Source organism: Heloderma suspectum, chromosome 6, assembly GCF_057233095.1.
Source record: "Heloderma suspectum isolate Gila_16-S chromosome 6, 16-S_ref, whole genome shotgun sequence".
Lineage (NCBI taxonomy): Eukaryota > Metazoa > Chordata > Lepidosauria > Squamata > Helodermatidae > Heloderma > Heloderma suspectum.
This window is the reverse complement of record NC_139463.1, coordinates 21,104,715-21,130,297: the sequence shown is the minus strand read 5'-3', so window position 1 is coordinate 21,130,297 and position 25,583 is coordinate 21,104,715. Positions and strand designations below refer to the sequence as shown.

General features: G+C 45.7%; 1 protein-coding gene across 2 annotated transcripts in view; it reads right to left on the bottom strand.

Annotated features, from left to right (window-relative positions):
* KIRREL3 (kirre like nephrin family adhesion molecule 3) overlaps positions 1 to 25,583 on the bottom strand; it is a 1,205,284-nt gene that overhangs the window by 406,415 nt on the left and 773,286 nt on the right. For both annotated transcript variants that reach the window (XM_084803705.1, XM_084803706.1), the window contains exons 3-4: positions 14,610 to 14,759; positions 8,405 to 8,554 (exon numbers count right to left, since the gene is read on the bottom strand). In XM_084803705.1, coding sequence (XP_084659831.1) covers positions 8,405 to 8,554; positions 14,610 to 14,759 — 300 coding nt within the window. The remainder of the gene's footprint in view (positions 1 to 8,404; positions 8,555 to 14,609; positions 14,760 to 25,583) is intronic.

Here is a 25,583-nt window from a genome sequence, read left to right as displayed (position 1 = left end):
ACTAGTAGTGATGTCTGTTTTGCAAGTGTATACTAACCACCCCCAAAGTGACATTTCTTTGGGCTGTATTGCAAGATTTTTGGTACTGGTAATTTGAAGTACATAAATTGCTGTGCCAGAAACCAAACACACGAATCTTGGGTTCAGATTCAATAATCTAACCAAGAGATCCAACATCTCATATAAAACTTCCAACTAACTGGGTACAGAAAATGCAATATATTTCAAGGAAGCCATATCCACCTCACTATGGAGCTGCTGCTGGAGTATGCTTACCTTACAAATAAATCAGGCCTACTGGAACCACCTGAACCAGGTTGGAATTGAACAAAAGTACAACCCTGGGTGGAAGGATTATGCTTTTGTAACTGCCTGCAATTTCCTTATACCCTCTTTTGCTTTTTTAAAAAAATGTGCACCCTGTTCTATATTTAGGTTATGAGCACAGAGTGTTAGGAAGTGATTGGTAGGTGACAGCTCTTCCCTCAGCTTACATGATGTCTCTTGCAGTTTGGGCAAGAGGCACAGAGGGAGCAAAGGTATTTACAAGCCTCCTCTAATCTTCATATATTCCACCCCCAACTCTGCTTCTGAATTGTTGGGTCACAGCAGGAGACTGACCCCAGCTTGGAAATGGCTGTTAGAGCACCCAGATGAGCACCCGGATTTTAGTCCCTCACAGAGCAAATCTTCTGGTGCAGCTATACAATCAGGAGAAATTGAAGGAATGTCATTTTTTCCCATCAAGGAGTTACAGCGCTGGGGAAAACTGGGTGCCCTTGCATGGCTTAATGAACTGAGAACACCAATTCTTTGCTAAAAGATTAAGACTTTGATCTTGTGGATATTTATTTGCTCACCCATTGAGTTCAGTGGGGCTTAAGTCGAAGCTGGTGTGCTTGGCTGCAGGTTTGCACCTATTCAGGTCTTCGCACCATGTAAAAACTTCTCCCTTTGTTATTTATTCACTTACAACATTTATATACCACTATACATTCCAGAGAGGTGAACAATAACAGATAGAAAGAATAAAACACAACGTTAAGTGTTTGCTTATTTTTTTAAACACAATGCCAATAAAAAACATGGCTGGTCAATCAAGGAAGGCTTCTTGAAAAAAAGATGCTTTCGGCAGGTGCTGAAAACAACACAATGTTGGCGCCTGCCTGACCTCCAGAAGGAGGGAGTTGCACAGAAAGGGTGCCACCACACTGGAGGGTCTTGTCTTTTTGGAGTCCAATTGGGCCATAAGCCCATGTGGAACCACCAGGAGCATGCCCTCTGATGACCTCAGTGACCAGGCAAGTTGATAAAGGAGAAGGTACTCTCTCAGGTATCCTGGTCCCAAGCTGTTTAGAGCTTAAACACTAGTACCAAAACTTTAAACTGGCATAATGGGGCATAGGCAGCCAGTGCAGTTCCCTCAGCAAAGGAGTTGCATGCTGAAAGGGGGCAGCTCCTGACAACATCCAAGCTGCTGCTTTCTGTACTGGCTCCAGCTTCCGAAGCAGCCTTAAGGGCAGCCCCACATAGAGCGCATTGCAGTAATCCAGTCTTGAGGTTACTAGCACTTGTACCACTGTGGCTAAGCTATCCAGTATTCAATTCTTCAAGAATTTGTTTCCCTATTCTTTGCCTTTTTATGACTTTGGCAGTCTGAATATTGTGTGTAACCTTAAGGGGGTTTGGGCTGGTCATTTGTGTTCTGTCCCCTTTGTGATACTCTTGGTTAAAGTAATCAATCCTTTGTGGAATTTCAAATCTAGCCCTGAATAGCAAAACAGCATGGGCTTACAGAGGGAACGAGTGCCAAACAGCATGGATAATGAAGTGACCAAATAATGAACCTCAAGAATAATGAAGTGTTCAAAATCATGACCTACCAGAGGCTGAACCAGCATGTAATGAACCGGCAAATAACAAGCACAGGCTTCAACTAATTCTGGCAAACAGGCTTTTTGAATCCAACAATGATTTTGCTTCCAATACCTTCTTTAAATCATGGAGTTTCAATCAAATGCAAATGAGTGCTAGATGGGGCAGCAGTATTACACATCAAGTTGGGAAACACACCCATTTTCTCCTTGTTATGTAAGGCGAGGTGAAATCCCAGGACAGAGAAAATCTGCTAGATATAGGGTGGGGGGATCCAGGTAGTGAGTGCCCCACCTGAACTACTACTTTGCTGGACAAGAGAGGTGCTGTCAGAAATCCACAAGGGAGAAGAAGATGATAGCACCTTTGGCCTTCCTCCTGGGAGATATCCCAATCACTCTCCAATACCCCATACTCTAGGAACTGTGGTGTGTGTGCATGTGTGTGTGTGCGTGTGTGTGTGTGCGTGTGTGTGAAGTAAAACACAGGAAGTCTGGCAGAGCAAGCAGGCTTGAGTGGCGTTATGAAACCAGCAGCCAATAGACTAATCCCCTCTCCATCAACACATACTGGCATCACAAAACACTTTGTTCTGGGTGGCAATAATCCAGCCTCCCACAACCAGGTACTCTCCAGATTTCAACTGCCATTAGCTGCAGCCAGCATAGCCAATGGCTATCCTGGCTGTAGTTCAAAACCTCTGGAGGGCACCAAGTTGGAGAAGGTTGTCATAATCCAATGAAGAGCACAGGAAAGGGAAGGGGGCAATCTTTTCGAGAAGCTTCAGAAATGAGGATAAGGGCTTATTTACTCACCTGTTTCCCCATCCTTCCACCAGCTTATTCCTGCATCTCAGGAGGCCACAAGGCTTTGTCCTTAGCCTCTGCTCCCCTTTTCATCCAGACATCCGAATAATAGGGATGAATGAATTACCCTGTACCCTGTTCGGGCACCGCTCGCCAGACTCCTGCCGCTTGCCTGCTGCTGCGTCCATGGCATGGGCACCCAGATAGAGCTCGTGGTTTCCCACTTTTTCACAAGCCACCATTTTGCGTAAAATGGTGGCTATAGCTATTTACAGAAATCACGATTTGTACAAAATCTTGGCTGCAGATAGAACAGTTTCTGCAGAACTGCAGGCATAAATGGTCTGATTACACCTGCAATGTTATGCAAATTTAGTTATTTACAGCTGAGATTTTGCACAAATCATAACTTCCGTAAGTAGCAATACTAACGATTTTGGGCAAAATGGAGGTTCGCAAAAAAGCTGGAATCTGCAGGCTTGCCTGACTCCGAGCTGGCATCCCGGGGGCCGAGCTGGGGGCTGAGCTGGTGAAAACTTGCTGAGCTCCACCCCCAAACCAGATTCCTCTGACATTCCTACAGAATAATAATTCTTTCTTCTGGGCAGAGATGTATGAGAATTTCGTTTCAGTTCGCAAATCATCAGAACTTGCCCCATTCGCAACCCCAAACACAAATAAGAATGGGAGCACATTCTTCTGGGAAAGTTTGCATGTTCCTGAACATGCTGTCACTTTGAAAAATGCACAGGGAAATGCACACTTTTCCCATTCGAATGAAAAGAAAAACAAACAACTAGCAAACAAAAACAGGAGCAGAGTTTAAAGTCTGTGACTATAAGCATTCCTGGTTCTCCCATCCCTACTCCTACACTCCCTCTGCAGATCTTATAAATGGGGTGGCACAGGCCATCCATGCCTAGAAGTCTAGGATCACAAAAGCTCTGAGCTGATATCCCTCCCATGATAGTAGGAATACTCTGGCTGTATCATACCACCCCCTCCTCTACCCCCAACCCCAATTCATTGGCAAGCTCCCTTCATATCTTTGTGATATGGAAGAAGACTGACTGATAGGAATTCCAAGAATGAACTTCAGCTCCCATTCTCTTTTTCACATTGACTCCACTGATAAACACTTTTCAATCATAATAACATCTCAGCTTTTAGTAGCTGCAGGGGGTTATTTCAGAGGTATATTTTTCATGAGTGTGTTGGCACATAAATCTCAGTTCTACAAAAGCTGAGTTACACACCCAGAATCATCAGGAGCCATTATAAATCTAAATCAAGCTCAACAAAGTTATACTTCTTAATCAAGTATTTGCTGTTTCTTTTTCTTGTATGTTTCTGTCAAGTGTGGGAGTGAGGTGAGGATTAGAGAGAGGAGGGGACTGAGAGAGAGGCGGGGGGAGAGGAGGGACAGGAAGGAAGGAGATGTGCTGCTATTATTACATTACCAGCAAAGTTAAGAAATTGTATTTATTTATTTATTTATTTATTTATTTATTTCATTTGTATACCGCCGAAGCTCTCTGGGCGGTTCACAAAAATTAAAACCAAACAGCACACAATAAAACAATTTAAAATATATTAATGTTTTAATGTTTTAAAACATTAAAACCACAATATAGCAATACAACCACAATAAAACCTAGCAGCAGTGCAGGAGTTTACAATTACAATACAGATTTAAAACAGCAAAGCTAAAAGTTTAGAAAGCTAAAATGCTAAAATGCCAGGGAAAATAAAAAGGTCTTCACCTGGCGCCGAAAGGAATACAATGTAGGCGCCAGGCGAACCTCACTAGGGAGCTCATTCCAGAGCCGGGGTGCCATAGCAGAAAAAGCCCTCCTCCTAGTAGCCACCCGCCTCACTTCCTTTGGCAGGGGCTCATGGAGAAGGGCAGCTCACGATGATCTTAAGGTAATAAATATTTACGTAGGCTAAAGTGGCAAAAAATAGGAAACGGCCGCCATTTGCGTACACTGTTTTTGTTTTTTTTTTGGCTTGCCGTGATAGGCTACATAAATACTTACGTAGCCTATCACGGTTGTGATGAAGAAGCGAATGGCGGCCGCAGGGCAGCCGCTATTTGCAAGTCAGTGCAGATGGCAGCAGGTAAGTGCTCCGTTTCACGCGCCTTTCGTGGGTTGGGTGGGGCGGGGGCTTCGTTCCACCATGGATTTCGAGCAGCCGAATGCACTGGCATTCGGCCTCACCATGATCCATGGGGAATTCTCTGACATCCCTACCCAGAAATGGACTGGCAGCCAGTGCAGCTGAAAAAGTACTGGCGTAATATGAGCTCGCAGGCCAGTCCCTATTAACAATCTTGCTGCCCTATTTTGGACCAGCTGAAGTTTCAAGACCATTTTCAAAGGCAGCCCCATGTATAACGCATTGCAGTAATCCAGACGAGAAGTTATCAGAGCATGGATAACTGTAGCTAGGCTATCTCTGTCCAGATAAGGGCATAGTTGGTATACCAGCCTAAGCTGATAAAAAGTGCTCCATGCCACTGAGTTCACCTATTCAGGTGAATTGAATAATGAATTCAAAGAATTTGAATTTGAGAAACCTATTCAGATGCATCACAAATATATCTAATTCTAATTAAAAGGTCAGCGGTTACTCGAGATACACATATATGTTATAGATGTGAAAATGTGACTTATTCCATTGACATTATTTGGGTGACAAGCTAATTACGTATTTTTTTAAAGCCAACTGATCTGTGTGTTTTCTTGTGTTTTCTTCTGCTTACATTTGCATGTTTATTCCTTTATATTTCAAGTATTTGTTCTTCACCTACTAACCAAACTTCTCAAGGGGGTTTACAATATATTTAAATGACAATGAAATTAGCAAGACCCACAAGGGCAAAGGTCTGCATGAGTTTCACCCCAGTCCTCAGATGTTCCAGTTGCCACTCTGCTTCTGAACCTCTGGGCCACAGAAGATACCAGTGACCAAATACATGCTATGCTTGTGTAAGCATGCATAGCCCAGAGAAGGACAGGGACTACCATAATCTGGGACATGCACCATTTGCTTCCCAAAATTCCATCTCATGGTGGTGGCTGGGGGTGGGGTTAACAAAAGAAAAAAAAGCAAACATCTCAATTGGCATCAATTTTGGGAAGCAAATGGTGGTTGGGGTATGATCCTCCTTTCCCAAAGTACCATTGTTGTTGTTGTTTATTCGGTCAGTTGCCTCCGACTCTTCGTGACTTCATGGACCAGCCCATGCCAGAGCTTCCTGTCGGCCGTCGCCACCCCCAGCTCCCCCAAGGTCAAGTCTATCACCTCCAGAATATCATCCATCCATCTTGCCCTTGGTCAGCCCCTCTTCCTTCTGCCTTCCACTTTTGCTAGCATCAGCATCTTCTCCAGGGTATCCTGTCTTCTCATTATGTGGCCAAAGTACTTCAGTTTTGCCTTTAATATTCTCTCAAGTAAGCAGTCTGGCTTGATTTCCTGGAGTATGGACTGGTTTGATCTTCTTGCAGTCCAAGGCACTCTCAGAATTTTCCTCCAGCATCACAGCTCAAAAGCATCTATCTTCCTTCAATCAGCCTTCCTTATGGTCCAGCTCTCGCAGCCATAGGTTACTATGGGGAATACCATTGCTTTAACTATGCGGACCTTTGTTGTCAGTGTGATGTCTCTGCTCTTCACTGTTTTATCAAGATTTGTCATTGCTGTCCTCCCAAGAAGTAAACGTCTTCTGATTTCCTGGCTGCAGTCAGCATCTGCAGTAATCTTTGCACCTAGAAAGACAAAGTCTGTCACTGCCTCCACGTTTTCTCCCTCTATTTGCCAGTTCTTAATCAAGCTGGTTGCCATAATCTTGGGTTTTTTGAGGTTTAACTGCAACCCAGCTTTTGCACTTTCTTCTTTCACCTTCATCATGAGGTTCCTCAGCTCCTCCTCACTTTCAGCCATCAAAGTGGTATCATCTGCATAGCTGAGATTATTAATGTTTCTTCCAGCAATTTTAACTCCAGCCTTGGCTTCATCAAGCCCAGTGCGTCGCATGATGTGTTCTGCGTACAGGTTGAATAGGTAGGGTGAGAGTATACAGCCCTGCTGTAGTCCTTTCCCAATCTTAAACCAGTCCGTTGTTCCGTGGTCTGTTCTTACCATTGCTACTTGGTCGTTAAACAGATCAAAGTACCATGGTTCCAATCAAATCTGATCCATACACTCTTATGCAAAGTAAATAAAAAGATAACCTTGAGCTGCATGCTACACAATTAGCACAATGTGTTGTTCAGGCTCTCAAAGGGTAGCACCGCTGAAGATGCCAGATGTTAGTCCCTCACAGGGTGGGCTTTCTTACTGAGGCTGCTGCTGTCTTTCAAAGTGCTCCACTCTTAAATGCCTTACATAGTCACCACTGCATGTCAGGGTTTTGTTTATTTATTTATTTATTTGTTGTTGTTTATTATTTATTTATTAAATTTATTAATCGCCCATCTGGCTGGTTACCCAACCACTCTGGGCGATGTACAGCATATAATAAAACAGTTTAAAACAATAAAATTCTACAATAAAAACATTTTCTATAATACCCTGACCCACCCCAAATGCCTGCCTGAACAACCATGTTTTTAATGCACGGCAGAAGCTCATTAAAGAGGGGGCATGGTGGAGTTCCCTAGGGAGGGAGTTCCACAGAGTGGGGGACACCACAGAAAAGGCCCTCTCCCTCATCCCCACCAGTCTAGCTGTCCTGGCTGATGGGACAGAGAGAAGGCCATCCGAGGCTGATCTTGTTAAGCAGCATGTCTGGTGTTGCTGGAGGCGCTCCTTGAGATATGCTTACATTTCCTCTTAATACTCATTACTCACACACATTTACCCGTACTGTGATATCACCACTTTGTGTGCTTGCTTTCCCCATCCCTGTTCCATAACACTGACTGCCTAAAAACGAGTTTGCCTAAAAATTACATAGAAAGGAGGAGAGTGTCAGGGTGGACACTGAGCCCATAGAATCCCAGAGTAGTTCTGATTCTGAGGAAGAGGAGTCGCTCCTGGGAGAGGAGCGCGCTCCTCTTTCCCAGGGCCAACAGCTGACAGAGATTCCTCCCACCAGCATTCCTAGCTTAGATAGCAGTCCTGGGAGTGACAGAGCGTGGGAAGCAGACTTGATGGATGCGCGACGCCGACGCAGAGAGCGGCGCCAAATGGAGGGCGCAGAAAGGAGGCGTAGTGCCCTGTTGGCGCGCAAACAACGGCTGCACCCAGAGGATCCAAGGGAAAAGGGGAGGGACTCTCCCTAGTCCTTAAGTTCAGGGGTCTGCCAGTGATTTCCTTTCAAACGGGGACCAACTGTTCCAACTTAGGGCATAGGTACTCTGCTGCTCATATCTAGTTGCTAACGGTAGAGTTGTTAAGTTGTAAAAGAGGAATAAAGCTTTGAAAAGAATCCCTTTGTCTGTGTCTGGACTTGGCTACTGGATTAGACTGAGAGAGGCCTCCAAGGAGCCCTTGACAGAGAGAACTTGACACATAACTACCATTTTCAGCAGCAGCCCTATCTTAAGCAATACATGCAGGTTTTTATTATCTTCTGAATCGGCTCTGTTTTTAAGCAGCACACAACTGCTTTCTGGAAGACATTTATTTCACTTCAAAAACCAATTAATTCATATCAAGCTCGAGGAACAAACGGTAAGAGAAACCACAATTTTTTAGGAGAATTGCACCCTTACCGAGAACGGTCAGCCGGGCCGGTCTGGAACGGATGGCTGCTTGAATGGCCTGGCACTCATACACAGCATCATCTTGGAGATCTGCTCTCAGGATCTTCAGGTGATGCTCCCCTGACAGATGGTCCCCCACGACCAAATACCGTGGGTAGCCTGCAGGATACACAAGACAAGCAAAGATGTAGCCAAGAAAGAACAAGAGTTTTGTACATTTTAATGTGACCCCTCCATCAGCAATGACTTCAGAAAGAATAAAGACAGAGCCAAACTTGACAGTGACTTAGGTCTCTTGGTCATGCAACAATGATTAATAAATGTATCCACCAATACGTCCATCAACCTGATTCATGTTAACATCCCCAGTTAAAGACCTGCCTACACAAACAGCAGCAGATCATGAAAGCAAATTGTGACGGTACAGCACTTGTTGTTGTTGTTGTTGTTGTTGTTGTTGTTGTTGTTGTTGTTTGGAGCTGTAGTAAACAATCAGCTCCAACCATCAATTTCCTTGGGACTGCAGAAGTTAAGGAAGGCACACTCTGTCCTCTGTCACCAGCCAGGAGAGTACCTAATTATGTCCATCCCTCTTTCAGTCCCAGTAAACGGGTTTTGAAACAAGTATCATTAGAAAGCCTGTCAACTCTTTTTGACCAGGGCCTAACCTACATGGACGAATTAGTGTGGAGGGAGAGTACATTGGGGTCGTTCCTGACAGATGACAGTGTCACCATTCCACAGCAACCCCACAGCTTCCCTCTGGAAACAGCGCATTTTCGCAAAGTTATTTCAGTGCATTGTTTTCCTTAAACATAGCTCCCACACAGTTCCACTGCAGTGTGCCCTACCACATTAGTTACATCCTGGGCATGCCTAGGGGTGTTTCTGTCAACTGGCTGTAATGGTCAAGGGGTGGGACCACCCCTCGCCCCATTCCCTGTTTTCCTCCATTTGCAGTAGGGCACTTTTGGACATAGGCCTCCTCTCCCTACTACTTTGCAGTAGTGCTGTTTTAACCATTCACAATATCACAGTAGCCTGCTTTACCCATTCACAATCCGTAACCTGTTTTAACCATTCACAATATTGCACTAGCGCTCTTTTAACCTTTCACAGTATCCCAATAGTGGATGAGAGGGGAGAGGTGTGGGGTAAACTACAGGGGCTTAATCCAGCACTTCCATTAAACTTCCCTGAGTAGGCAAGCATGGACACAGGTGGGGAACAAGCCTCTCTCATTGGCTGAGCAGCACCTATTCAGTTGATGGTGTTCAGTTCTACTCTCTGGACTCTGCCCACCCAATCCCAAAGTATAGCAGTGTCAAGTGCCATGTGACCCATGAAAGCAGGTTTTTATGTAGTGTATACTCCTCTTTTCTTGCTTCATGTGCTGCTGATGGACCAAAGTGATTTCATGAAAATCTGGATATAACTACAAGCCACTTCAGAAACTATTGCCTTATAGATTCCCCCCCCCCTGATGTGAACAGTGACACAAAAGAAATGTATCTACACAACGGACAACGGCCTTTCTCAAACCACTTTCAGCTCTTTCTTGTTCATCTCCTACTTTCCTACATGCAGAGTATTTCTTTGTTTTCTTTTGTTTGCTTATTTTATTTTTGTTTTAAATAAAGGGGGGGATGTATCAACACCGTCTCCAACTGGCAGTCTGAAGTGGGATGCTGTGTGAAGTGCAGTTGGTGCAGAAGAGGCCTAAGTGAAATGCTTAAGCACCTCCAAGTCCTAACAAGCCGTCCTCCTGTTGATATGAATGGATCTTTCTTTCTTCACTCGAATAATGTTAAGCACATGCTTAAGCACTCCTGCTTTGTTCATTACAGTTCATAAAGAGCTCTGAGTGAGAACCTTGTACAAAGGGTGCTTGAGAGGAGAAAAGCATACAGTTCTGACCGAGCCCAGTAAACAATGGGAAGATGATTACAGATGTTTACCCTGGGATTATGAAAGCATTAAAGAGAGGGACATGATTAAACACTTCGCTGGATGGGTCTTAGTAGGGTACTGAGAGTGGATGACCATTATGGGCTTTATCTCCCCAGAGACTCTGCACAACCCCCCCCCTTCAATTCTTCCCAGGCCTGATGATTAATACGCTGTGAAGCAGAGGCAGCTTGGCACACTCTCATGTGTCCCCCCTTTCTTTTTTGCTTTGCTGCTTTTCAAGCTATCAACAGCAGGATTTGCTCTCATGAACCGCAAGAAATACAAATGAAGGGTTTGTTTGTATTTAGCTAATTAGATGATGAGCTGAGCTGGTATCACACAAGCAGGCAGAGACCCAGCTTGCTAAAGCAGACCCAGCAAAGTTAATTGCCCAAGTTGCTCAGAATGATTTGTCAGCCGCATTAGCTCTTGTTACTCATCCTGAAGTTTGGTGAGACAACAAATGGCTGCCTGAAGTATGGTGGGGATTAGATAGCGATAGCGATAGAGCAATAGAGAGATAGAATTTAGATTGATAGAGATAGAGATCACAATTAGATAGAGATAGATAGAGATAATGACAGAGCGATAGATTAGACAGAGATAGCGATTAGATAGAGATACCGATTATATATACTGAGATGCCAGTTAGACAGAGATAGTGATAGAAAGATAAAATGTACATTGCACAAGCAGAGGAATTTAAAGGAGGGGTGGGGGTTATATATCCAGGTTGGTAGTTGGTTCATATTCTGGAAAATGTAGACAGGGAAGCATAGGAGAGAAGGAAGGACGGAGGGAAAGAGAGAAACCAGAGAGTGCTAACTCTCATCAAGCTTGTGGGCTTCCCGCATACAGACATACAAGAATGTTTTACCTGATCACAAATCATGCAAACCCATCCCATTCACAAACCTGAAAGCAAACACAAGGAGGAGCACAAGTCTTGGGAAATTTTTACCAGTTTCCTGAGCTTGCATTCATATTCAAATGTATACGCTTCCCTCCCAGTATGCACATTTTTACACTTTAGCCTGGCGGTGTGTGTGTGTGTGTGTGTGTGTGCACATTTTGGATGTGCACTTTTAAAAATGCACTTTTTCCTGATCAAAAAAGGAAAAGAAAAAGATGCTTGGGAACGCGAATGAGTCAAACTGAGTTTTGAGGAAAAATTCAGAGAACCTCAGCAAGCTTGAACATTACATGTTTGGGCACCCCTGTTACCACATGAAGCTGCTTGGCCACTGTGTGAACAGAATGCTGGGCTAGATAAACCTTTGCTCTAATTCAGAATGGCTTTTTTGTTTGTTTGCTCTTATGACAGAAGGAGGATAAGGCTATCAATGTCTATTAGACATGATATCTATATGTTACCACCAGTATCAGAGGCAGTATGGCTCTAAATACCAGTTGCTAGGGGGCACAATCAGGAGGGTGCTATTACATTCATGTCCTGCTTGTGCGCTCCCCATATTTGGCCACTCTTTGGCCACTGTGGGAAAAGAATGCTGGCTAGCTCTCCTTATGTTCTTATGAAAGACAAACATCTTCTCCATATACCATCTTGGCATAATTTGTTTGAACAGAGCTTAGGTCGTGCAATGCTCTGTGGCAGCATGAGGTCTCCTGCTGATGCACAAATCATCCCCATGGGTGCAGTAAGAGAAGGCCACGTATCATTGCTCTGAAGCGTGGAGCAGTATTCCCATTTTACAGTAGACCCTTGAGGCTCAGAGAGAGCACAGAGTAGAATTTTTATGACTGGCAGGCATACAGCGGGCTGAAAGCCTGATTCACGTAACGGGAAAAGTGACATGGTGTTCAAAAACAAGGAGGTTGCTCCATGAGGCAAGCTGTGTGTGTGTGCATGATGTGTGTGTGCACACTGCAAGCTCATTATGCCACTCTGGTGATTATACCTGAATATACATCTAGTTGATATAGACACAGTGTTATAAAGTAGCGTTCAGTCAAAAGATTGCAGAGCTGTTATCCACTTCCAATAAGATTATTTGGTGGTTCCTTTGCAAACTTCACAGCCAGTAGGGATGGTGTGGACACCCAATTGGGTCCAGGAGTCCATCGAGCTCCCCCCCCCGGCCTGCACCCCAGGACCATGCCTGTCAAGCCCCTGGCCTCACTTGCGCCTGCTCATGCCCTCCCAGACACTCCCTGCGCTTACCCGGCACTGTCCGGCAAGCGCCCGTCATTTTGCCAAGGTTTTTTTTAAATGAAAAGAAGGGAGCTTAAAATGTGCATATTTAAAATATGCGCACATTTGAGATGAGAAAGCTTGATCTACGCAATATTAGAGGCACTGTTTCTCTAATATTGCATAGATTAAGCTTTCCCAGCCCGAATGTACACATATTTAAATATGCATTTTTTTTTTAGCTCCTTTTTTCATAAAAAACCAAACTCTTGGCAAAATGGTAGCGCTAGCTGAACTGTACCCAGCGTGGCTGCGGGTGGCTCGTCGAGATTGTGGGGGCTCAATCGTGGGTCTGGGGGGGCTTGAGTGGGGGTGGTGCTTCGGTGGGTGCCCATGAATCCCAGATGGGGGTGGGTTCACACATTCCTAGCTGCCACCAAAGAAGCAAGGCTTCTTTTCCTAGTTTCTCTCAAGCCAGACAACACAAAGTCGGTATTAAAGAATATATATTTATTGCTCAAACAGTCTAAGAGAATAATAAGCTTTAGCTAAGAAGAGACAGATTACAAACATCCCTAAATACACACAAGTTATGATCATTAAAAGTATATTGAAAATAGTAGCCAGAATATTGTTAACAGTAAAACCTAGGTCCTTTCAACCTAACAGCCAATATCAACGTTTCATAATTGTCTAAATGGAAGGCAGGGTGGTGGGTGAAGCCAGCCTGAGCATGTATGGCAGGTGTCTTGTTCTTCTCCCAGGATCTCTCTACCAAACAAATCTAACCCTGGTCTATGATGTCAATGACCTCACCCTTAGTTTCAGACCTGGCCATACCAGCATTCCCATTGTTCTCAGTGCAGCCAGGTCTGCCATCGATACTAGCAACACCTAGACAAGGGCTTGTCTGGTAAGCTAAGCAGCTTACTGCTTTCTCTACTTGATAACCCACATGTGGCAGCCTTCCTTCATTTCCAAAAATACAGTCCGTTACTCATAGCTATTTCACAACACACACATAGAACTAGTCATGTCTACAAAATACAATAAATTCTTATGAACGCTACATGCTATAAGGCACATTCTGCTACTTCCCAACTCTCCTTATAATCATGAGCTCTGCTTCAAGGGTACAGCCCAGGAAGAGACAGCAGCATCTCTCTGTTGCCAAGGCAATGCATGGATGTGCTTCTTTCCCCTGGGCACAAGAGGCAAACTTTGTCCAACTTCATAGCCCTCGCCCCATCCCCAAAACATAGACTAAAGAGGCTAGGATTAGTTTCACAACCCTGCAAATATTTGTGCTTCAGCTTAGTCCTTGTTAGAAGCTTGTGGGGGCCTGAACTATTGATGAGCAGCCCCTTCCAAGCCTGCAGCAGAATTAATTCAGGGGGTTATGTTCAGAAGGTCTTCCAGATGTTCAGCAACATAATCCAGGCCTTGAACTAGGTCAAATACCTACATGCACAGTAGCACCCATGGCTACCAGGAACCCTAGGAAATGCAGTTTCTAGGATTCCCTACATCTTTAGATGCTACTGGTCATGCTGTGCTCTTCTATCACTGACCTATGGCTCCTTCCACAGGGTTACACAAACTGGGCTGTTGCTTTGTTGGGTGGTTAGTTTGCCTTGGCCAGAGCATCTCTTACCCAGTTCCCATGTCTGCTTTTGTAATCTATCCTATTTTATAGAAGGCCATCAGGAAGAGACGTGCCTGCTGTGGGTCTTGAACTGCCAACCTGAGGGAAGGCAGGCAGAGAGTCAGCCTGTGTGTCATCATCTAGCTCTGGTCAAAGGTGGGAGCTGCAGGAGATCGGCCACACTAGGAATGGAGCCTCTTTAGACAATAGGATGGAGAAGATCAGTTGATACCCTCTGAGCCCTATATAAACACTTCCATATCAGGCATGCTTATCAATGTCAACAACTAGGAGATTTTGTTCTTCCTACTCCTTCCTGGCTAGGGATCACCAACATTTTCCTCACCATCTGCCTGTACCTCAACTTAACAGGTACTGGTTGTGTTATAAGTATTAATTTGCCATGACCATATTTATCAGGCTTAACAGGATCCCCATTCTCATCTTAACATATCTAGCAGGCTTACTTGAGAGATCCCGTCCTACTCCGAGAGCAAGTCCATCTTTAATCCACAGCACGATGCCGTTGTACTCTGGAATAGCACACAGCAGGGTCACAGGCTGCCCGGCAATCACCACCTGGTCCTGAGGTTGCTGGGTAAAAGAAGATGCTGGGCCTGGAGAAAGAGATAAGAAATTGTGCAACTGTTCACATGCTGATGCTGCATCCAATAGCTGTAAGGCAGTGATGCTGAAGCTTCTGAAGCCCTAGTCAGACATACTCCCTTACAACTGCATGAGAGGAAAAATGGAGCTGCACCACAAGCCATCAGCAGGGGCATGTTTGTAGAGGGAAGCCTGCTCTATGCATTCTCTCTGTCTCTGAACCTCAGCTGTTCAGTTTCATTTCTGCATTCAATACCACAAAGCAGGGATGCCTTATACCAGGGGTGCTGAACCTCTTTCAGCCCAAGAAGGGCTGAATTCTGTTTTGAACAAGCTCTCAGGGTCTGCATTCTATTTGAGGGCAGTGCTGAAGGTAAAAGCATATTTTAGCTTACAGATCTTACTAGGGATGTGCGAACCCACCCCCGTCCGGGTTCTCCGGGCACCCAACCAGCCCCTGCCCCTGCTTGCCGGTCCCTGGACCATGCTTGGCAAGCAGCCTGCAATCACCCCAGTGGATTTGTTGTATTGCCCTGGCCGTGGGCTTTTGACCACTTAACTTAGAGATGCTAAGATAGTGATAAATCAGACCCAGGTTTACATACAAGGAGTACTTTATTGAGTAACTTACAGCACACAGGCGTACCCAATGGTTGGATCAGACAGCTTCTCTGAACCCAGAGCCATGGGGTACAATGGGTTTTATACCATACATGTTAGTAATGAGGCAGCATGACAGCAGCAAGCACCCCCTAGCATTCATTCCCAGCATAGACAGCACTTGGTTCTCAGCACAGCCACTTATAGCTTTAAGGTAAACAAACTTCACTTCCCAGGCAGAGTGCTTGATAACACTCTCACTCATTAGTATGGAATGTACTAGGCCATGCTTTTGGCCCTTTGACTCATCTTCACATGCTCAGAGGCTTACTAACAAGGGAACTGCACTAATAATGAACTTAAGGAAGCATTATGGACCTCTAGGCCCCTCTAACACTACAGGTGCCTTTATTATACTCCTGGGGCCAATACACTCATTGAGCTCCATGGTCGACATTTTTTGAAAAATAAAATGGCGATTGAAAAAATTCTCATTTTCAAAAAATGGCAACCGCGGAGCTTGATGAGGCTGCCAGGGTGAGTGCGGACCACTCGCCAAGTGTGAGCAGGTGGTGAGCAGCGGCAAGGGCTTGGCAAGCGGGGCTTGGGAGTGTGGGCAGGGGGGTTTCCACAAGATTCCCGGATGGAATAGGGCATCTGCACCCTCCCTAACTCTTACTGCCAGTCACTAGGGATGCTGGAGAAATTACAGACAGACTAAAGTGACCTCAGATTTCTAAGAATCTGACCTGCAGAATCTGCTGCAGAGTGCCCCCCTCAGGCCGTGTGGAGCCCATGGACTTTCAGATGTTGTTTTTCTAAAACTTTCCCAAAATTTACACATATTTATTTGTAGGAAAATATGCACATTTCTGCTGTGGAAACATTGAATGGAATGGGGGATAATACACTAAATGTTATGCACTAAGGTAAATTATGTAATTTCTTATGAAACCTCTTATGTAATTATTTGCATATTTTTCCACATGGCGAGAAACCAAACAAAAACCACACATCCACCTGTGTGTGGACGATGGAACAAAAGGTGCCTGACACACAGGCAGAGCGGATTTTACAGAGTCCGTACAACCAGGGATGGCGAAGAATTTCTCCACGAATCTTCCGGAGGCCGAGTGCCGACGCATTCAGCCCCCCGAAAGTGTTGGGGAAATTCTCCGCTGGTCCCCCCCCCCCGGGATGGGACTTACCTTCGGCAAATGTCCCTCTCGGCGGCGGGTCCTGGTGGCGGTTCGGCAGCGTTTCATCGGGGGCGGGGGCGGCGGCCGGTCTCCCAACCAGCTGCCACCGCCGCCATTACAAAATAAAAAAGTAAAGTTAAAAAAAAACACACACACCCGTGATAGGCTACGTGACGATTTACGTAGCCTATCACAGCTAGATTTCCAAAGTCAGCCGTGATAGGCTATGTAAATCGTCACGTAGCCTATCACGGGTGTGTTTTTTTTTCTGTACTTTTTTTTTCCGCGGCTGGGGAGACGGGGTGCTCCTCCCCGGCCTGAATTTTGCTGGTGAGGGATGGGGCGCCTCCCCCCCCAGCCTGAATTTCGGCCGGGCGAGGCGGGGTGCCTCCCCCCCTCGCCTGAACTTCGGGGGGAGAAGCAAAGCGCCTCCCCCCCACCGCGAAGCAAGCTGTGGGACGAGGTAAGTCCCTTTCGTCCATCCCTATGTACATCCCTACCAGTCACTAAACCTTTGGAGAGGCATTTCACCCTTTTAAAATGGAGGGAAAAAACTTCCCTGCAAAAGCCAGGGAATCACAAAATGATTGGTGGTTAGGAGAAAGGGGTGGGACCAAAGGAAGGAAAGCAGCATGGCCACCTTCAGAACCCCAGATTTGGCTCCTGGGCCAAAGGTTCAGAACGCTTGCCTTATACAGATGCCAAGTACACATTTCTATACTACAGGAGCATAGTCACAGAATTATGGAATACACGCAGTTCTCCCAAAATAGTCTTTGTAGGTCAGAATTTATTACCAATGGCTAGACAGACATAGAATTCAGCAACTTGTAGTCAGAACAAAAATTGTTACCATGGCTAGCAGTTAACAAGCAGAAACTCAGTACTTAGCAGCCCCAGAAATCAATTTCCTGATAATGCACGGCACACACGAATATATACAGCCACAAACAACAACAACAACAACAACAACAAAACAGACAAAAAAGACTAGAGCACTCAAAACTGGAAACCTTGTTGAGCATTGAGACCTTCCTGATAGTTCACGCAACCCGTGCAAGTCCTATTCATGTCTCTGAGTATCATCACATTATTGAGCTCCCAGTGGTTCAGCAATACACATTGAATTAGCTCTGTTGCCACAGCAGTCTAATCGTGGTTCTCACTTTAGAAATGGCTCTTTTAGTGAATGGTGATTCAGACCCATCAGGTGTTGGGTGGTTGTTTTTTGTTTTATTGCAGCTTTCCAATCCCTCTAAGGGTCTTCTCCTGAAACTGGATGGGACTTCATCAGATAGGCCACTGCAGGACTGCTGCAAGTTTAAGTTAGAGTGGTCAAGTTGCAAAAAGATACCTCATTTACTTCCTTTCATCACCAGACAAACCCAGATTGATGGGTCTGGGATGAACAATATTACTGACCCCCAGCCCACATCAGTGGTGCTGTTAGGCAATTTTAGCCCAGGACTCAGCACTGATGTAACTCTCCCACTGCCTAGGAGAGCACCCCCCCACACACATACACACAGCATTGCGGCCACTAATGCATCTGTCTCCCTCCTTCTGCCCACTCACTGTGTCTGTCTCCCTTGCATCCATTTATTTACCTATTAAATTTATTAATTAAATTTATTGATTAAATTTATTAATCGCCCATCTGGCCGGTCACCCAGCCACTCTGGGCGATGTACAATAATAAAAACAATTTAAAACAATAAAATTCTACATTTAAAAACATCATATTTCTAAAAATACCCTAACTCACCCCAAATGCCTGCCTGAACAACCATGTTTTTAATGCGTGGTGGAAGCTCATTAAAGAGGGGGCATGAGTTCCCTAGAGAGGGAGTTCCACAGAGTGGGGGCCGCCACAGAGAAGGCCCTCTCCCTCGTCCTCACCAGTCTAGCTGTCCTGGCTGATGGGATAGAGAGAAGGCCATCCGAGGCTGATCTTGTTAAGCGGCCTGTCTGGTGTTGCTGGAGGCGCTCCTTGAGATATTTATCCATCTCACCCACCTGCAACATCCATCTTATCTGCCCGCCATGTTTGCCTCCCTGCCCACCCACCATATCCATTTTGTCCATCTCCCCCCCACCAGTCGCTGTCTCTCCCACCCCCTGCTGCAGCCATCTTCCTCCTTGCCTGACCACCATGTCCATCTCTGGCCCAGCCAAACTGAGCCCAAACCACTCACCCTTTTGGCAGTGTGCCTCACACCATGTCTGCCACCCTGCTGCTGCTCTCTGAAGAGCTGTGTCAGCTGGAAAAGCAGCCAGAAGGGCTCTTCAGAGAGCCAGCCATTCCCAAATGCTTGGCTCTGAGGGGTCCTTGCTTAGAGCCAGGGACTGTGGGAGGGGTATCCCTGGAGATTGCCTGTGGGTGGGCGGCACATTGGGTGGGCAGCATGCAGTGGCAGCAGGTCCTCCTGGCACAGGGAAGCACACAGTTTGCCGCTTCCCCCAGTCCACTGCTTAAGGCGGGAGATTCAGCCCACCTCATGAGAGGGTTGGCCCTACTTGGACTTCTTGAACGTATGGGGAGACCTTTAGATGCCATGTGTATTACTTTAGTTGTGAAGCACACAACTAACATTTATCTACTCCCCACCACCACACACAATAGCCATTTCATCCTGATATGTTAGAACAACACTGTTTGCCAACACTGACCAAAAAATACTCTGAGTATGTACAGTTTTGCATTTTAAACTCATTGAAGTCATAGCACCAGCCTAACTACAACAATAAAATGGGAGTTTACTTCTGTTGCCCTGATGCCCTCGTCACTCTCTGGGTGATCAAGGGTTTTTTTTTTTGGGGGGGGGGTTAACTGTGGACTTTGATGCATCACTGGTCCAGATACTAGTGCTGTGCCGAACATTTCTCCCACAACTTTTTGACTATTCTCATTCAATCTGACAGAAAAGACAGTGCTTTTGAGAAGAAATTCAGTGGTGAAGAATTTTTTTGAGGAATGATTGTGGGTTGGGTTTGGACCATTTGTGTTTACCTTACTTAGGAGGTGGCCAAGGAGTGTGTGTGAGTGTCCTGTTTTTCATTGTAGAATCATCTTTCCTTGACTTCCCGCCCTTCAATTGAAGCCCAGGGGAAGACATCATGAGGTGATTCCTCCCATAGGGCTTTTTCATATTAGGAAGTGCAGGCAGCCGGGGGGACTGCAGAGCAACAGGGAGATGTGTAACAGAAAGAAAACACACACACACACAGCATCCTCAGCTGTCTCACAGTGGTTAGGTAATCTCAACAACATCACAAAAATAAATAATAGAACACCCTGAGAATAAGGCAGAACAATAGAACATTTTTCGATGTGGAAGAAGACTTTCAGAAAATTGGAGGAGAGATTTTGGTTAGCTCCACCTCTTCCCTGGAGCGGAACACAACACTGTCCCTCTCACACCTGCATCATTATGGTGGATGTAAAATGGGGGGGGGCCAGCCTGCCGACACCGTTGATGCTCTTGCCACTTGCAGTGCAGCGCAAACAAAAACACTTAGGACACAAGAAAGAAGCCATGTGCTACAGCCCTTGGTAATGGTGAACCCTACCTATGAGAAATTGCTGAGATTTTCTCCTCCCCTTGGGGAAATTCTGTGAAATTGTCCCTCTAATTTCTCTGCCCACAAATAGGGTGGAAAATTTTGAGGGGCCATTTGCACACAGCGATGCCAGATAAAGAAGATTTGCTTTCCTCGTCTCCCCAGTTTTGCAGACAAAAGTGGATACTTAGAAATGCCTACACACATCCTCCTGACTCTAACTGAAATTTCCTGACCCTGGACTTCATTCCCACTCGCATCTGTGCTTCTTCTGCACGGCAGCCTGGATTGCACATCATGTGAAGAGTACGGTGGCATCTAAGCTGTAGCCATCTTTCCCTCCAAAAGGCAGCTCTTTAGGACCTCACTGCTCTAAGATCCTCCCATCCAGCATCACTTCATGGCCTTGTCTAGACAAAGAGCTGCTCATTTGTTGACATTGTTACAGGTCCTGCAGGTAAGGGGGCTGCATGATTGAACAGTCCAACAGTGGCCAGCCACATACTTCTGGAAGCCCACAGGCAGGCCATGAAGGCAATAACCCTCCTCACCCCATCTCAGTTTTTGGCATGCAATGGATGAGACCCCTTGAATTTGTGAAATCCATTTTAAAAGTCACTTGAGCTAGTGTGACCATTACTACATCTTGTGACAGCAAAATTCCATAAGTTAATTATCCACTGTGTGAAGAAGCACTTGGTTTTGTCTGTCGTGAATGTTCCCCCATGAAAACAAATTCCACATACAAAGAAAACTAGATACCAGTGAGAAAATGTTAAGCCTAGCCTTCTGACATTCTAGTTTTCTATGTGTAAGGATCCCCCCTTTCCCTAGGAGAGAATTCAGACTGTTTGACATACTTCCTACAGTCTGAACTGGTAGGCACCAGGAACAGTTTCACGTATGGCTGAGCCAACGTATTGCAAAATCCTTGAGCATCCCTGTCGCTAAGCCAATGACTTCAGAGTGAGATTTGTGGACTGTGTGGCAGAAAATGCTTCTCCCCAAAACAAAACTTTGTATTTGAATTTGCTTCTGTGGCTGTTTGTAAACTTTAGAGACACAGCAGAAGAGAGTTTCCACACCATGCGGAAAGAGAGGGTGTTACCCAGTTGCCTAGGCAACCAGGTGATCATGCCTCTGTTCCCTCCCTGTGCTGTGACAGCTCACAGACTGCAGCACAGTGTGGGAAGATGTTTCCTGGTTGCCTAGGGAACACATCGATGAGCTTCCTTCTCCCGGTCTCAAGCATCCTGGGCAAATTTGGCCCATCTTCAAAGGTCCCCGTTGCCAAAGCATTCACAAAAGGAGAGGCAACTTCACAGCCCAAGAAGAACACTACAGTGATATAGTTTGTATTTTTAGCACAGCCCTGGCTGTACCATAAGAACAACAGAAGAGCCCTGCTGGATGAGACCAAAATGTTCATGCTGTCTAGCATCCTGTTTCCTGCAGTCGCCAACCAGATGTCTATGGAAAGCCCAGAAGCAGAAGGCCAATATCACCATCATCTTTGTGCCAACATCTTGTATTTGCTGGCATACTGCCTCTGAACATCGATGCTCCATTGAGCTACCCTCCACAGACTTGTCACAAACCCATTTTAAAGTTGTCTGAGGTGGCAACATCTGGTGGCGAAGTTCCAATTCCATAAATGTGCTGTGAGCAGAAGATAGGGGTGTACGAAACCCCACTTACCTGCATCCACGGTGGGTCCATTGGGGGGTGGAGGCGATCCGTTCCTCCCCCCAGAATCCTCAACAGGGGAGGAGGTGATCTGTTCCTCCCCCTGGGAATCCTCTCTGGCCGGCTCTGCTCCGCAGAGACTCCGCGGAGCTGCTGGCCAGGGCCACCAGCAGCCAGGTTTCTGTCTGCTGCCGGGCTGCGGCTGCAAATGGCATCCCGCATAGGGGACACCATTTGTATTCCTGCATTGCCATGATAGGCTACATAAATATTTACATAGCCTATCACGGCAAAGAGCAGGGATGCAAATGGCGCAGCAGATGCCATTTGCATCCCTGCTTTTGCCATGATAGGCTACGTAAGTATTTACATAGCCTATCACGGCTAAAGCGGGGACGCAAATGGTGTCCACTACGCAGGATGCCATTTGCGGCCACAGACCAGATGGCAGACAGCAGTGGCCAGATCCGGACCCACTGGAGGCAAGTAGGAGCCGATCCGCCAAGGCTTCGTGGGATGGCGGGAGGGGGATTGCTCCGTTCCACCACGGGCTCCGGGGGCCCGAATTCAGTGGAATTCAGCCTCACTGGAATCCATGGCGGAATTCTCTGCCATCCCTAGCAGAAGTTCTGTTCTGAATCTCCTGCCGATCAGTTTCACTGAATAAGCAAGAGTGCTTGTTTTCAGACAGGCAGTGAAGACTGTCCTCTTCCATTAGGCATTTAATGTTTTGCCGCTCTTTAATTTTAATGCTGCTCACAAATTTAATTGTAGGGGGTTGCTCCTTTGTTCCTCAGGCTTTCTGTGAAGTTTTAACTTTTTTATTGCATGTCGCCCTGAGAATCTGCTCAGTGGAAGGTGTGATTTCATAAATAAATTGATGTACTTATTAATATAAATATTTATTTTAATAAATATATTAATAAATATATAAACAAAATAGTTACATTTATTCATTTATTTGTTGTTTTTATATTATTTATGATTTATTCATATGATTTATTTATTTAATTGATTAATATAAATAAACAACAAATAAAATAAGAAATGATACAAATAAGTAAATATAAATAGAAGTAATATTAATTAATAAATAAATATAAGAAAGAGGGAGAAAACCTTTGTCTATCCACTTTCTCCACACCATGAATCATTTTGGAAAAGGCATTCATATTTCCCCCTTAGTCGCTTTTTCTGTAAACCAAAAAGTCCTGATAGCAGTGGTATAGGGGAAAGAGAATGAAGGGAAGCCACCGCTTCAATACCTTTTTCACCATTGGCAGGGGATGCAGGGGCAGTGACAGCATCTGCCAGAGCTCCAAGACAATTGATGGACCCTCCATGCTCTCGTAAGTGAATGAGGGGATATAACAAGACTTTAAAGTTTTCAGTGGAGGCCGGTGGCTCCGATGTCAGTGGTGCATCCGCTCTGGGTTTCAGTCAAAACCAGTCAGAACTCTAAAGGGTTAGCTTGGAGAGCTGCTTTAGAGTTCTGGCTGGTTCTGAATGAAACCCAGAGCGGATGCACTACCTCACTGACATTGGAGCCACCAGCCTCCACTGCAAATTTTACTATTTTTTTGTGACAGCTTGGCATGGAGGAAGTCAGAGAATGAGGAAAATGTAAGCTGAGGTTAGACACCTCTTTGATTTTCTTTAATGGGCTTCCTCAATTGCTGCTAGCAGTTTAAGTGGTAATACTCCTTTGCAAGATTGCTTGCATTTCTAATTAAAATCTAAAGGTTGCATTCTACCAGGCTGAAGAACTTGAGTTAAAGCTCAATTCATTTTACAAGCTGAATCTCAGAAATAAGCACCACTGAGTTTAATGGAGCTTATTCTCAGGTAACTATGCATAGGATTGCAGTCATGCTGATCCAAATTAAATTGGGTATGCTATGTACTCTTGGGGGAGGTGCATGTGTGTACAGCATTATGATGACCTGCTGCACTTTACAATTTGCCAAAAAGCAATGCGGGCCAATAGTTATAGCTTTCCCTCATAGGGAAGGTGCTCAGTCCCCTCACCACATAATGATGCATATGTGTTTCCAATACATGTGGAAAACTTTCAAAACGTCCAGTGCAGGGAATAGGTGGAGGACATGTTCCCATGGGAAAAATCTAGACAATTGTATGACAAAAGGGGCACCAAAGTCAGGAGGCTGGTGTTAGTGTTCTTAGCTTAATGGTTAATCCAGCCCTGAGGCTTCGCATATTTCTGTCTAGTGCTGTGCTGAAAATTTATCCCACATTTTTTATTTTATTTTTTTACCATTCTCATTCAGTTTGACAGAAAAGAAATTGTTTTTGAAAAGCAATTCAAAGGAGAAGAAATTTTGGAGAATTCTCATGGGTTGGGTCTGGGGTTCTTGTCCTTACTTTGTTATGAGGTGGCGATGGAGTGTGTGTGATTGTCCTGTCTTTCATTGTATAATAGTCTCTATGTAGCCTCCTTAGCCTGTAGCCTCCTCAGCTTCCCACACTTCAGTTAAAGCCATCACGAGGACGACATCATGAGGCAATTCCTCCCATGGGGCTTTTTCAGTTCAGTGCAGGTGGCTTGGGAGGCTGCAGAGCAATGGAAAGATGTGTAATTAGGGATGGCGGAGAATTTCTCTCCGAAACTTCAGGGGGCCGAGCACCAACATGTTCGGCCCCCTGAACAAGTTTCGGGGAGAAATCCTCCGCACCCCCCTGCCCCCCGCACCCCCCCCCCGGGACGGGACTTACCTTTACCGAATGTCCCTCCCGGTGGCTGGTCCGGCCGGCGGTTCGGCGGGTGTTCGAGCGAGGCGGGAGCGGCAGCCGGTCTTTTGACCGGCTGCCGCCGCCGCCATTGCAATGAAAGGAAAAAAAACAACAACGCCCCCTGATAGGCTACGTGACGATTCACGTAGCCTATCACGGCTAGATTTGCAAAGTCAGCCGTGATAGGCTACGTGAATCGTCACGTAGCCTATCACGGGTGACTTAAAAAAAAAAAAAAAGAGTGTACGGATAATGGCAGCCCCCATAGGGAGCCGCCATTCCCGTTCCTTATTTGGTCACTGTAGGCTACGTAAATGTTTACGTAGACTACGGCGAAAATAAGGGCAACACTATTTGTGTTGCCCTTATTTTTGCCGTAGTCTACGTAAACATTTATGTAGACTACAGCGACTAAATAAGGAACGCGAGTGGCGGCTCCCTATGTGGGCCGCCATTCACGTACGCGCTTTTTAAAATTTTTTTTTAAAGTCACTCGTGATAGGCTACGTGACGATTGACGTAGCCTATCACGGCTGACTTTGCAGATCTAGCCGTGATAGGCTACGTGAATCGTCTCGTAGCCTATCAGGGGGCATTTTTTTGTTTTTGTTTTTACTTTCGCGTTTGCGGCCGGGCGAGGCGAGGCACCTCCTCCCCAGCCTGAATTTCGGCCGGGCGAGGCGGGAAGCCTCCCCCCCCGGCCTGAATTTCGGCCGGGCGAGGCGGGAAGCCTCCCCCCCCAGCCTGAACTTCACGGGGGGAGCAGCGAAGCGCCTCCCCCCCACCGCGAACGGCCTTCGACGACAGGTAAGTGACTTTCGTCCACCCCTATGTGTAATAGAGAGAGAAAACACACACAGCACCCTCGGCCACCTTGCTCAAAAGTAAGCTCAAAACCAAAGAAATTTGGTTTCTGCCTCAGAAAAGTGGAAGCTGCAACACAGTTGATACTGTTGCCACCTACAGAAGCAGTGCAGTAAACCAAAAAGCCCCCAGGAAAAAAGAAATAACCTGAGCTACAACCCCTGTGAGATACAA